Genomic DNA, 13,631 nt, shown 5'->3' with positions numbered 1-13,631 from the left:
ACCATCAGTGCCATCAGAGGCCCATGCTCAGTAAGCATCGGCTGATCAGGGAGAGTGATGTGTGGACCCAGACACATATCAGCAATGAACGTCTGATCACTGTGGCCTCAGCTCCCGTGCGCAGAGCGTCCCCATGAGGACAGACTGCCACCAGACACGCAGGAGAGTGCAGATTGACAAAAGACATAGGCTGCGCTTCAGTTTGAGGAAGGGACAGTTTTCCATTGTTTTCCAAAAGAATTTGCTGCACGGCTCTTAAAAAATGCAAATCCCCTTAGTACTTTTTGGAAAGCACTTGATTTCTAGAACTTTTTAAACAAATGTATGGGAAACGGTAAGCAAGCTTGCCAATGTACAGTTTCACCTACGAAACAAAACAAAAAAACCCAAACCAACAAACGAAAACCCTGGGGAGGAGATTGAATTCCATCCAGAGGAGCATTCTGGAGCTCTGTTTCTATTTTTCGGTAGAGCCGAGGGTGGCAGGAGCTGGCCTTGCTCTACAGGGAGGCCCTGGGAGAGCAGACACATGCACGCCCTGTCCTGGCAGTAAGAAGGTCCAGTTTGGGGAGGAAGAGAGGCAAGGCGAGCTTTGGGGACTCCAGCTTCCTTTCCAGCAGGTCAGTGGGCCCTGAGGACACCTGCCCAGCATTTCTGAGAAAGTGGGCACCTGGTCCTGAGCAGCTCAGCAACAGCAAAAAGGTCCCAGCTTCTCCACTCTGGAGCTCCGTGGACCCCACCCATGGCCCTGTGATCCTGGTGGGTGGTAGGCATCTTGGTCCAAAGGCAGGGCTGGCATACGCAAGCCAGCCATTCCGAGGCAGGAGGAAATGGCGTGCTGGGGCTGTGTGCTGGGTGGATTCTGGCTATGGGGAGTCAGTGACCATGAAATCCAGGCAGTGGGTGGGAAAGCCTGCTCCAGAGCCCTGTGCACATGGGTGTAGGAACGCAGGGCTCAGACACCTTCCTCCACCCCAACATGGGAGTTCCCCTTCCCTGCCAGCCTGCCTCAACGGGAGCATCTCCTGGAACTTGGGTTATTCCTGGCAAATAACACAGGAGCCCTGCTAAGAGTTTAGTCTCAGAAGAACGATGGCAACAATGACAGTGATGTCTGCCACCTCCCTCTAGGCCAATGCAACACGTTTTCCATGACGAGTTCATTTCCCGGGGCTGCTGTAAACACAGTCCCACAAACTCAGTGGCTTCAAGCGATAGAAGGTGTTCTCTCAGTTTTGGAGGTCAGAAGTCCAAAATCAGTATCACTGGACCAAGATCGAGTTGTCACCGGGCTGTGCACCCTCAGAGGCCCCCAGTGGAGACTCCGCCCTTGCCTCTCCTAGCTTCTGGTGCTGCCAGCATTCCTCGGCTCCTGGCCATGTCCCTGTAGTCTCTGTCTCCCTGTCGCATGGTCATCTCATCGTCTGTGTCTCCAATCTTACTCTGCTGTCTTAAAAAGACCCCATGATGGTATGTAGGACCCACCCAGGTGGCCCATAATCTCCTCATCTCCAAATCCTTGCCTTAACCGCATCTGCCCAGTCCCTTTCCCCCGTAAGTTCTCGTTCACAGGTTCCGGGGGCACAACATGGACATATCTCTGGGAGATATCATGAGCCCCCCACATGCCTTCCTCTGCTCCTCAGACAGATTTGTAAGATCACTATTATAACCGTTCAGTGAGGGCACATGCATGCTCCCAGGCAGCAGTGAGCTGAGCTGAGCTGGGACTCACGTCTTCCGCAGTAGTGTCTGTGCTCTTCCCTGGACACACTCCCTGCTTTGTTCCTTCCTTCCTTCCTTCCTTCCTTCCTTCCTTCCTTCCTTCCTTCCTTCCTTCCTTCATTCAACAGACATGTATTTGAGCATGCTCTATGTCCCTGGCATGTGCAGGGCCAGGTACAGGGCCAGCGAGTGAACAGAAACGGATACAGGAGACAGGGCGCACGTGAGCTCGCAGCTGAGGACATCTGGTAGGAGCACCGTAGGAGGATCCTGACCTTGACCTGGGGCTAGGGAGCGCCTTGGGTGAGAGGTCCCTGAGCTGGCACCTCTGGGAGGAGAACAGGGGTTAACTGGCGTAAGGAATGAAGAGGGAAAGGGCATGACTGGAGGTGCAGACATCAAGGGGCAAAACTGTGAGGGGCAAGCATGGCCTGTGCCAAGGACCAGAGAGTGGCGTACAGGACACAGAAGGAAGAGGCAGGCCCTGGCCACATGGGATTGTGGCCCCTCACCTGCTGCCACTGAGGTCATAAATCACCCCGAGAAGCAGGCACGTGGTGAGGTTTGTAGGCTCATACCCCCAAGTGACTGGACCTCCTTTTCTCTTCATCAGCAACAGCCCTTGGACCAGTCTGGGGGCACCTAGGTTCCTGTGTTCCCACCTGCTGCTGCCGCTGGCCTCACCATGGCCATGCCACTGGTGCTTTGGGACTCAGCAGTGCTGTCTGTTAAATGGGACACGAAGGACCTGTTCCTGCCTGTGTCTGGCCCCGCTGACCAGCACAGATCTCAGAGCAAAGCAATCTCTGGCATGCCAAGGGTGGGCTCCTCCTCTGGCTCCGACCCCCTAGTGGGACAGCCCGCCCTGATGGCTGGTGCTGAGTCTGGGTGAGTCAGCAGCCCTCAGCTCCACATTGTTCAGCTTCTCTAAGCAGGCACCAAGGCTGGGGCGTGGGGGCCCCAATCCCTGCACTTCCTTCCCTTTCTCTCACACCTTGAGGAACACGCCGGTTCTTGCCCCCGCACCTTGGCTTAGGCGGTGCTCAGGCCAGATGCCCTCCCTTCTCCCCAGCCCTCAAAGTCTTACTCGTTTCTCAGGCAGAAGCTACACATCCCCCATCATTCTCGCTCCCAGAGGAGCACCCACTCTGAGGGTCTGGCATGCTCGCTTAGGCCCAGCCAGCTGCATGCTGAGTGACACATGGCTATGCAGGGTGCTCATTACCTTGACCTCTTCTTTTCTCTCCCACCAAAAATCTCATGGCAGCAGATGGGGAAGGGTCCTAGGATTTGATGCTAAAAGGTGTGGGCTGGGTCTACCCCACTCTCTGAGCTGCTTCCATTTGCTCATCTGCTAGATGACAGAGGTGAGCACTAATTGAGCACCTACTAAGTGCCTGGTGCTACACTGCATGCTTTCCATGCTTGGCTCATCCTACCTCAGAGCTGCCCCACCTGCAGGCAAGGGATCCTGAGGCTCAGGGCACATAGCACTGAGGCTGCAACCGCACCAAAGCCATGATTCAGACCCAGATCTGTGACTTCAGGGTCCAGGTTCTGCTTACCAGTGGGGGTGGCCCCCTCAGCCTGCACTGCCCCAGAGTCACCTTGGGGACCAGCTGAAGTTATGCCTGCCAGGGGACCACCAAGCCAACCTTCTCGAAAACTGAGACAGCAAGGGCGGAGCCAGCACCAGCCTGCATCTGGGTGGACCATTAGAGATGTCAGCGTGCCTGATCCGACTTCACAGAGGCAGAGAGGCTGGCCTCTACTCCGGCTCTGCCACCTCTAGCTCTGCAGCCGTGGGCAAGTCACATGACTTCCTTGAGTCTCAGTTTCCTGGTCTGTAAAATGGAGATAATGAAATCTGCCTTGCAGGCTTGCTGGATGTATTGCACATAGTAGGTGTTTTGCAAATGCTGACGACTTTGTCAGCAGCAGCAGCGTCCCTGTGGCAGCATCCACAGGGTTAACACAGCAGCCGTCCAGTGACACCTCAGTCTACTTTATCCGTTCTCCCTTTTCTCCTCTTCCTTACTTCCATTCTTCCTTACTTCCCCTCGCCACCATGCTGACCCTTGGACCTGGTCCTGAAGTCCCATCCAAGGGCTTTGCCAGGGATCTCCCACTAGGGAGGGAAGGAGAGAGGGAAGAGGAAGGATCCTGCTAAGGAGAGGCCTTTCCTGGCTCTGCCCGCAGCCTCCTGGGGCAAGGACCCAATCATGGCCAGCAGGCTAGAACCAGCATCGGGAAGAAGCACAGGCGTCCTCCACTGCGGCAGAGTCAGCCGCGAGGCCGGGCTCCTGCTCTTTGTTGCTGCTGCCGCTGGTCACTAACACGTGCACAGCACACACACACACACACGCACACACACGAGGAGGAGGGGCTTTGATTGGTTGTCCTACTTACCCAGAGTCCGCTGCTGTGCCTCATGCCCAGACACAGAAGGACATGCCCAGCTGCACCCTCCAGCCTCAGCCACTGTGGGCAGGATGTCCAGGGACCCTTTCCTGTTCTGCGGGTGGGTGGATGGACAGGTCCGAGCAGCTATGGCTGGAGTCTGCCTTGCAGGGTGCCAGGCCCAGGATCATTCTGGGCAGTGGGAGGCTGTGTGGGTCAAAGCCTGCCTTGACAGGCCTTGGCAGTTCCCTGAGACATAAAAACTTAACTCCAAGTGATTCAAACAAACAAACAAATGTCTTAGCTTACATAACTGAGAAGGCCAAGGATGCTAGCTTTAGGCAGAGGGGCTCAAATCAAGACACTGGCTCTTCATCTCTCAGCTCTGTTGTTCTATGTGTCATCTTCCTTCTTGGGCTCTCCCCTGATGGCCTCCAGCAGCCCCAGGCTTGCACCCTACCAGCTCAGCAACCCTTGCAGACAGAGAGAACCAAAGACTCTAGCCAAAGCTGCTGTCTTGGGCACATGCCCATCTCTGAACTCATCACAGTACTAGCGGTATGGGATACGTTAATCAGCTGGGCTCAGGTCACGTGTCCCCTGCCCAGAGCAGCAGAAAGGAAGTGGGTTCAATATAGACCCAGCCCAAAGCACTCTGTGGGCTGTGCCCTGCCCCTCAGGCATAACTTTCATACACACACACACACACACACACACCCCCCACAGCTTTGTGCTCCAGCCTTTCTTTGCACATGCTGCTTCCTTTGTTGGTAATGCACTATCTCGTGAACTCCTATTCATCCCTCAAGACCCAGCCCTAATCTCATCTTCTCTGAGAAGCCTTCCTGCACACTTCCAGGCAGAGTTAGAGAATCACTCCTCTGCCGGAGCCCTTATCATACTGCCCGGTAAGTGCCTGATTTCATGGGTCTGCCTCTTCCCCTCCCTGGGCTCTGAGCTCCCTGCAGGTCATTAGGCACAGCCCTGTTGGGAGTGTGAACACATATAAGAAGGAACAACTGGTGGCTCAGATGAGCTCAGAGCTGGACTGAGGGGAGAAGGCAATGCATAGGAGCAGTGTCCTGAGCTGAGAGTCCTGCAGAAGGGCTGGCTGTGCCGCTGGCTGATTGTGCCATGGGAGTGTGTGAGGGTGTGCCCATGTGTATCTGTGATGTAGGAGACTGTGGCCATCTTTTAAATTGAGCTCATGCAGTTGGCTCCTCCTCCCATCCTAAAGGTTGTCTCTTTGAGTTGCTGCCCAGCTGTCAGAATTCAAGGCCTGGTTGGCCACGGCTCACACCAAGGCTGAGTGCCTACAGTACAGCAGTGTGGAAATGGAAGAAGAAAGGGAGGTTGCTGCTGGGGTCGGCCTGAAGCGGTGGCTCGGACTTCACCAGTAGTCGCCTTTCCTGCTGCAGTCTCCACGGCTCGGTCGTCTGTTCACCAGCGCTGGCAACACCCAGCACGATGAGACCCTCAGCTGCGGCCTGGGATGGGGGCAATTGTCCAAGAAAGAGGGGCGCTGGACCCTGAAGGACCTGCTGTGTGGTTTGGCAATGCTGGCGTGTTTCAGGGCTGCTGGGAAGCGCCCTCAGACCCCACATGTTGTGTGATGCTGGCAGTTCTGCCTGTTCTGGCCCGTTCCTCTGGCTGTGTTTGGTCTGTCAAAATGACCACCTCTGGGAACATGTGTGCCCCTGGATCCTTAGCGGTCATCACAGCACAGTGGGGTGGGGGGTTCCAGCTCCCAACCAGAGCAGGGTGGGATTGTGTGTGATGACCAGCTAGGGGTGGGGTGGGGACCGGAGACAGAGAAGGAGCTGAAACAATGGGGAGAAAGCTCTCCTGGCCTCCCTGATCCTGCCCACACCCTGAGCCCTGCTCACCACCAACCAGCGTCATCAAGAACACCCACTTCCCTGCCAGGGCACAGGCAGGGGCTCCAGCCCAGCCCCCTCTGGGTTGGTGATGGTTCTACCACCTGCTATCTGAGCACCCTTGGCCAAGGGACCTGGCCTATCTGGGGGTGTTCCCATCTGCAAGATGGGCATGAAGTGCCTGCGTTGTGAATGTTTTATTTGAATTCATAAAGGAAATATGTGCATGTGCCCTGCCGATGGCTGGCACACAGTCAGCCCTACCCTGGGGAGATGCCACATAAGAGCATGGCTGTGATCTTACTGGCCCTATACAAAAGAGACATCACGGGAGGCTTCCTGGAGGAACTGTCGAGACAGTCATTGATGGCTACATTGGCCAATGGGCCTGTTGTCTCAGGTATTGTGTGCCCTGGGTTCCCCAGCCAGCAGACACTCTGTATTCCAAGTTGGCTTGTTGCTGAGGAGGGAAGGAAAGGGAGTTAATGTATATAAAGCCCCTACCAGGTGCCCGGCCCTGGTCTTTTCACACTACCCTGGTGAGGCGCCAGAGAGGAGCAGCATTCTGGCTGAGGCCACACAGCTAAGCAGGAAGGATTAGCGAGCCAGCGCCCTCGAGGGGACAGGCAGTGCCAGGTGCAGTGTCCTGCCCCACCCCGCTGCATCTCAGTAGCATTTGTATCTGTCTCCGGGGGATGGCTCTGTGGCTCAGATCCCCCTCTTCCAGGCCTGGCACTGCAGCCTTCCCTGGCACAGGGGAAGAGCAAGGGTTGCTCTGTACCCTTGAGTTGGACCTGTTGTGGGGGCTGGCCTATGTCTCCGCTGCCCCTGATAGAACCTGTTCTGGGGTAGGACAGTGGCCTCTCCCAGTTTCCTGTCTGGTCACACCAAGGGAACAGGCAGTCCTGGACAGCGGAGCTGTGATGGGGTGGGTAGCGCCTGGATGAGGGAGTCCCAGCCCAGGAGTGAGGCCCGCTGGAGGGGCCTCCTGCTTGCCTCTCACTGGCCGCACAGCATGGAGAGTGACTCCCCTGTCTGGACGCAGTGTACTCGTGATCAAGTGCAGTGGTTGGTGCCATTTTTCCATACCCACCTGTGGGGCACACAGCCGGTGCTTACTTCATGGGGGCTGCCATGAGGATATAGTCCAGGCGCCCCTGCAGAGACCCCTGGACATCCCTACAGAGCCCAGGGCCTGAGAGAGGAAGAGGGCGCCCTGGGCTACACCTGGGCTCCTGATTCCCTTGGTGATGCACGCGGTGGGAAGGGGGAGGTGGAGTCTACCTTCCCCGAACCGTGGCAGCTGCACTGTGGAGACGCAAGTCCCACTTCCTCCATGTGTGACCCAGGCCCCACCTGCCACCTTCAGGCCCAGCTGCCTCCATGGCAGCCCCAGACAGTGGTGTGCATGTGGCCGTGACAGCACCTCACTCCAGGCCTCTCAGGGGAGGCTCACCTGGCCAGTGGGATCTGGGTCACCTTGGCCAGACTGGGCCTGCAGTGTGGCCTCACCATGTAGCTTGAAGTCCCCACGTGATCACTGGCTTTCGCAGGGGGACTCAGCTGTGGTTGGCACACCCCACAGGGCAACCCTGGTGCCAGGGAGGCTGGCATTCCTGGGACCTAAGAAAGCCACCTAGGGCCACCGGCATCTGATCACAGGCTACTGTGACCGCAAACCCTGGCTGGCATCCTGCAGGCTCTGGGAACCTGCTCTGCCTGGAGTGTCTGGGGAGGACCGAGGAGTCAGGACAGGAGGCACCTCAGCTATTCTCCCAGCCTGTAGACACCCTACGTTCTGCTGAGCCGCACTCAGCCTTCCAGAACTTGTATCCTTCAGCCCAGGTCCGCCCCCAGGAGCCACACAGAGGTGATGTTGTCCCAGAGCCTTCTCTTCACAACGCGCACATCCCGTGGCAGGATGTGAGTGTCATCCTGCTGCAGTCACAGGCCGGAGCCCACAGGACCTGTCCTGAACCAGGGATGCGTCAGCCTGGCCCTACTTCTCCTCTCCCGGGCACACATAGCAGCCCCTTCCTAGGCTAAAGCTATCTGTTAAGCCCCCCACATTTCATGCCGTTCCCATGCACAGGCACCCGCCTCTACAGGCAGGCTGTGAGTGAGAACACCTTGAGGTTGTGACTTGTGACTTATTCCACAGTCTCCCTCCCATGGTGCTCAGTGGCTGGCACACAGACATGTGGCTGTCACTGATTCTGAAGGTACCTCTGAGCACCTGCATGGCGCCAGTTCCTTGCCCGTGCTGAGCATGCAGAAGTGCCTCAGACATGCCCTGCTCCCAGGCAGAGCCCGGGAACCTGGGAGATGCACCTGTCAGCCTGAGCCTGGAACAGTGCTCCCTAGGGGAGCAGAGAGAAGGGATCTTGAGGCAAGAAAAGGGGCTTCAGGGAGGGTGCCACCTGCTGGGCTGACAGGGATGAGGAGTTTGCCGCCACAGTATAGGGTGCAGGAAGGCATTGGAGGCCAAGGATTGGCGTAGGCAAAAAGACAGAAGCAGGTTCATGGGATCTACATGAGCAGAGCAGTCACGTCTGCTGAAGCTAGACAACCAGGCCGTGGAAGACTCCCTCCAGGCCCGGCGCAGCGGCCTCCCAGGGGGAAGTTTGTGAAACCCAGATGTGAGGACATCTGGATGTCACCTGTTTGGGTCCTGGTTTGTACTGTACTATAAGCCTAGTTTTCATGCACTATTGAGCATGATCAGTAATTATCTCTGGTCTGCTCAGCCAACAGACAAATCATTTCCTCCCTGAAATAACCGATCCCAGCAGTGCCCTTTCACACGTCCAGCGACAATCCAGTGTGAAAACTGTGAGGGCCTCCCGGGCACTGCTGGGTTAGCCCTCAAAGTGTGGTTCTAACCCTGTAACAGCAGTTCTCCTTTCATGACTGCCTGCCGTGTCTCTGGCACAGTTCTGGGGACTTTCATCCTCACGACAACCCTATGAGAAAGACACTACTGTGATCCGAGTTCCGCAGATGAGGAAACTGAGGCTCGGAGAGGTTACGGTGTGATTCGGCTGGGATTCTAACCCAGGCTTGTCTGACTCTAACACACTCTCTTTTCTTTGCACAATGTCAAATTATGGACTGAAGAAATCAAAATGAAATCTTGGTAAATGTGGTTGCTGGTGACTTAGCTGTGGTTTCGCAGCTGTTTCACCGTAAAGTCTGATTCATCGTTAATGAGTGAGTTTTGGAGTAGATGACCTCAAAATACACCTACAGCTGCGTAGAGGCCCCAGGTCAGAAGACCTGACATAAGGGCCCGAGGTCACATTGAGTGGATTCCATGACTCTTGGTGGGCAGATTGGGGGACATGGGGGTGGACCCTGGCCATGCCAGCCCAAGCCAGGAGCACCAAGCCAAATGCACACCTGACTGTTGGGGCATCTGAGAAGGGTGGCTTTGTTAGCGCTAGGAGGAATTCCATGGCGAGGAGATATTCCAAGATTTTAGTTGGGGCTCACCAATTTCAAAACTCGCCTTGAATCCTCACCCTGCAGCCGAGCTGGTCACACCAGCAACCAACTATCCAACTGAAGCACTGAAGCCAGAGATTCTCCACTTGCAGGGCATCTCCTGATCCCCCTGTCTTTTTCACATATCCTGTTAGCATTATGAACTCTTTGCGTTTTACCTGTGGTCTTCGTATTTTCATATTTTTTCATACATGTTTCTAGCACACAGGCCTGTGCCCGGCCTCGAGGAGGCACTGGGGAAGCCACAGTGCAACTGTGACGTGTGGGCGGCCAGGTGTGCCCGTGCTCCAGCAAGTCCAGTCGCGGGTGCGAGGTCCATTCTCCAGCGTGGGACTGGCGGGTGGGCGCACGCACCAGCATGGAGCTTTCAGTCTGCATTTGCTGGCTGATGCTCGAGAGTTCGGACTCTAATTCACAGATGACCAGGGGATATCGGTGTAGCAAATAATAAGTGCAGGTTGTTCTGGAAAGTCTTTCCAGGAGAGACAAGGACTGTCCATGTCGGTTTTGGGGTCTTGGTGGGGTTCCCTCTGTGTCCTCCTTCTTAGATGGCTGTCCATTGTCTCTGCAGGCCCCCCGCCCTAAGCGGCAGCCCTGTCATCTCTGACATCTCCTTGATCCGGCTTTCCCCGCACCCGGCTGGCCCTGGGGAGTCCCCCTTCAACGCCCCCCACCCGTACGTGAACCCCCACATGGAGCACTACCTCCGTTCTGTGCACAGCAGCCCTACGCTTTCCATGATCTCTGCGGCCAGGGGCCTCAGCCCCGCTGACGGTGAGTAGGGTCTGGAGATGGGGAGGGGCAGCTAGGGCATTGGGGCAGGGCACAGCCAGCTTCTCTCACACTAACACTGTCAACTCCCCAGCCCTGGTCTCCTTGAACAGTGACCAGGCTGGTGTTCCTTCACACTACTTCCAAACAACAGGTTTTTGGTTTTTATGCTCATTAAAGAGCACTTGGTAAGCACTCTTTTGCATGCAAACCATATATGATTTACCGTAATAATAACAGTAAGGGTCTATCCAGGTAGGTCCTGTGTAGCTGAGAACCACTGGTTGTAACCAACCAAAGTCTGCAGGAGCTGGTGTTAGGAAAGGGGATGTTGTGTTGGGGTGTCTCATGCAGAAGGAAGGCGGAGTGGGCTGGCTGCTGCCTGCGTCTCTGTTAGATCTACCCCTTGCAGGTTAACACAGGAGGCCTCCAAGTGGCAGCCCAGGCCCTGGGGCTCCGGGGATGAAGTTGTGGCATTGTGTCTCTCAGTTCAGATGCTTGACAGAGAAAATTGATTGGCCTGGCTCAGAGATCAGATGGCCACCCCTGGTGTGACTAATTTCAGCCAGAAAAGGGCAGGGTCACATGGTACAAATATGTCTTTATATGTATAAAGCAGATCTAAAATTTTATACTTCTAGTCCCCACCCACCCCACCGACAGACACATGCAGACACGTATTAGTAACCCAGACATTTGGGGGCCAGTCCCACCCATGCCGTCTCCCTGGGAAGTGCAACCCCACCCATAGTGTGGCATGGCCCTGTGCCACCCCTCACAGTGCTGCTCGCCACTCATTGTCCCCATCCTTGAAAGCAACCCAGTGCGTCTTCTCAGAATACACGAAGCTGAGACTTGACCTCTCAGGCTAGAGGACATGTGCAACTTGAACTTGAGAGCCCCATGGGCAGAGGCTCTGGGAAGTGTGGTCCCAGTGAGTCTCTTATCACTACCAGCATTCTCCCCCAGAGGAATGCATCCTCTTCCAACTGGTGGGTGTGACTATGAGTTGAAGCAGAGGCCTGGCTCTGAGAATGTGCAGGCTGGAATCTCGCGATGAAAAGGCGGCTTCCAGTTTTCAAATGTGCAGAAAGCCTCCGTGAAGCGTTGACTCATCTTCCTGGCATGGAGGTTTCCCCTTTGCCTGGTCCTCACCGAAGAGAAACCAAACAAGGCAAATGGTTGTAGCCAGGGGGCTTGAAAATGGCTAGCCGGAATGTGGCACCATTCTGAAATGGCCCCTCAAAGTCAGAAGTCAGCCCTGAACTCTGCGTGTGACCCCTGTCTGGCCGTGACCAAGCTGGGGTGCCCTGAGGCCTGTGCTGCCTCTACGCCTGGCTGCTGTCTTGTGGACAGTGGGCCCAGCCCTGTCCACATCACTCCTGAGGTCCCAGTGCTGGGATTACAGGCGTGAGCCACCGTGCCCCGTCCATGACGGGCTGACCAAGAGTCAGAGGACACAGCTCAGGTTCCAAATTCTGCCTGGCTCACACTAACACTGTCAACTCCCCAGCCTTGGTTCCCTCAGACAATGACCAGGCTGGCGTCCCTTCATACTACTCCTGAACAACAGGTTGATGCTCACACCTAGTATGGCAGCTGAGGGGTACCACCCAAAACACAGGTCCACAGCCTGACCCCCAAACCTGTGGGTATTCCCTCATTTGGAAAAGCGGTCTTTGCACATGTCATTAAGTCAGGTCTCTTAAGCTGAAGAGACCGTCCCAGATGATCCACACAGGCCCTAAATCCACTAACTGGTGTCCTTACAAGAGACAGACAGAGAAGGCAGACACATTCACGCCCATCCAGGGACACACACACAGTCCCAGAGGAGAAGGCGATATGAAGGCAGAGGCACAGATGGGAGTAATATGGCCACAAGCAGGAAGCTGGCAACCAACAGAAACTGGAAGAGGCCAGCAACCATCTTCCCCTTAAGCCTCTGGAGGGAGCGCGACCCGGCCAGCACCTCAATTTCAGATTTCTGGCCTCCAGAACTGTGAGAGAATAAAGTTCTGCTGTTTTAACAACAGTTAACACTAAGTTTATGCTGATCTATTACAGCATTTACCCCGGGAAACTAATACACATGGTAACAGGGCTTCCAGGGAAGAGGCAGATGGAACCTGGCTGCTCTCCCAGGGCCAGAGCCATGAGACATGTCTGTGGGAGAAAGGAACAAAGCACCCTCCTGGAGATGCTCAGGAACCAGGGACACTGTATTCCACTGACTGCAGTGTCGCCCATGAAGAGCTGGGTGGGCTGGGCACAGTGGCTCATGCCTGTAATCTCCGGATTTTGGGAGGCCAGGTGGGAGGATCACTTGAGCCCAGGAGTTCAAGGCTGCAGTGAGCTAAGAGTGCACCACTGCACTTCAGCTTGGGCAACAGAGTGAGATCCTGTCTCTAAAAAAAAATTTTAAAAGGAGCTGGGGGTGGTGAGACAGAGCTGCCCCTGGACGAGAGGCCTTTGACCGATGGAGCACCATGCTATCTATGCATGAGTTTAAGATAGACACCGAGGTAGCTCCTGGAACACCCACGTACCCACCCACAGCCCCGCGACATGGATGGGACCTGGCTAATTTGCATGGCCCTGGCTCCCACAGGAAGTAGACCAGATACTCCGAGGCCTCATCAGCCCTTGGGCTACTAAGTGACCAAAGATGGCAGATTAGGCTTAAGAGCAGCTGGCAGGAGGTCTGAATTCGAGTCCTGTGTGCCCTGCTCGGTACCAGCCCCAGAGCCTGCCGCGTGAGGTTTGGAAGGTCATCGGCGATCCGAGGCAGTGTTGGCCAGACTATGTGTGACTGGGGTCAAATGGGATCTCCAGGGAAGGTTTTGAGGGAAGTCGGGTAGGCAGCAAGGAGTAGGGGAGGGAACTTTGGGCATGGACAATGGAGGCAGAGCCTGTGGGCGATCAGCCTGGCAGGAGGCCTGAACTCTTGGGAGATGCAACAGGAGATGGCGAGAAGGAGGCAGAGGAGGATGGCGGCTTCCATGGCCTGGTCTCCTCTCTCTGCAAAGCACATAAGAGAGCTCTTTTGGAATTTGTCGAGACTGCTAACAGAAAGGCTGCACTGCACAGTGGTTAGGAGCTTGCTTCCTGGATTCAGACTGCCCTCTTTGCACACCTGTGGACTCTCGATGGCGGTGCTAGGTTTCCAAGCTCCCATTCGTTTCCTGACACCATCCTGCTGAGGGCCAGCCTCCCTCGGATGCTCTGAATTTCATCCTCGCTGCCTCCTTCCTAAGCCCTAGGCAGGGCTGACCTCGGGGTTGAAGCAGACAGCCCCGAGGCTCTGTGCTGCAGGGATAAGGATGTGTGCAGGCCAGGAGCTTTATCTGGCCA

General features: G+C 55.7%; 1 protein-coding gene across 1 annotated transcript in view; it reads left to right on the top strand.

Annotated features, from left to right (window-relative positions):
• The window catches only part of GLI2 (GLI family zinc finger 2), a 66,331-nt gene that overhangs the window by 14,769 nt on the left and 37,931 nt on the right, over window positions 1-13,631 (top strand). Inside the window, exon 2 of the mRNA XM_021923510.2 lies at window positions 10,078-10,280. Within this exon, the coding sequence (XP_021779202.2) occupies window positions 10,078-10,280 (203 nt within the window). The remainder of the gene's footprint in view (window positions 1-10,077; window positions 10,281-13,631) is intronic.

This window comes from Papio anubis, chromosome 10, assembly GCF_008728515.1.
Source record: "Papio anubis isolate 15944 chromosome 10, Panubis1.0, whole genome shotgun sequence".
Classification (NCBI taxonomy): domain Eukaryota; kingdom Metazoa; phylum Chordata; class Mammalia; order Primates; family Cercopithecidae; genus Papio; species Papio anubis.
The sequence above is the reverse complement of the archived record's forward strand: the minus strand, read 5'-3'. Positions and strand labels throughout refer to the sequence as shown.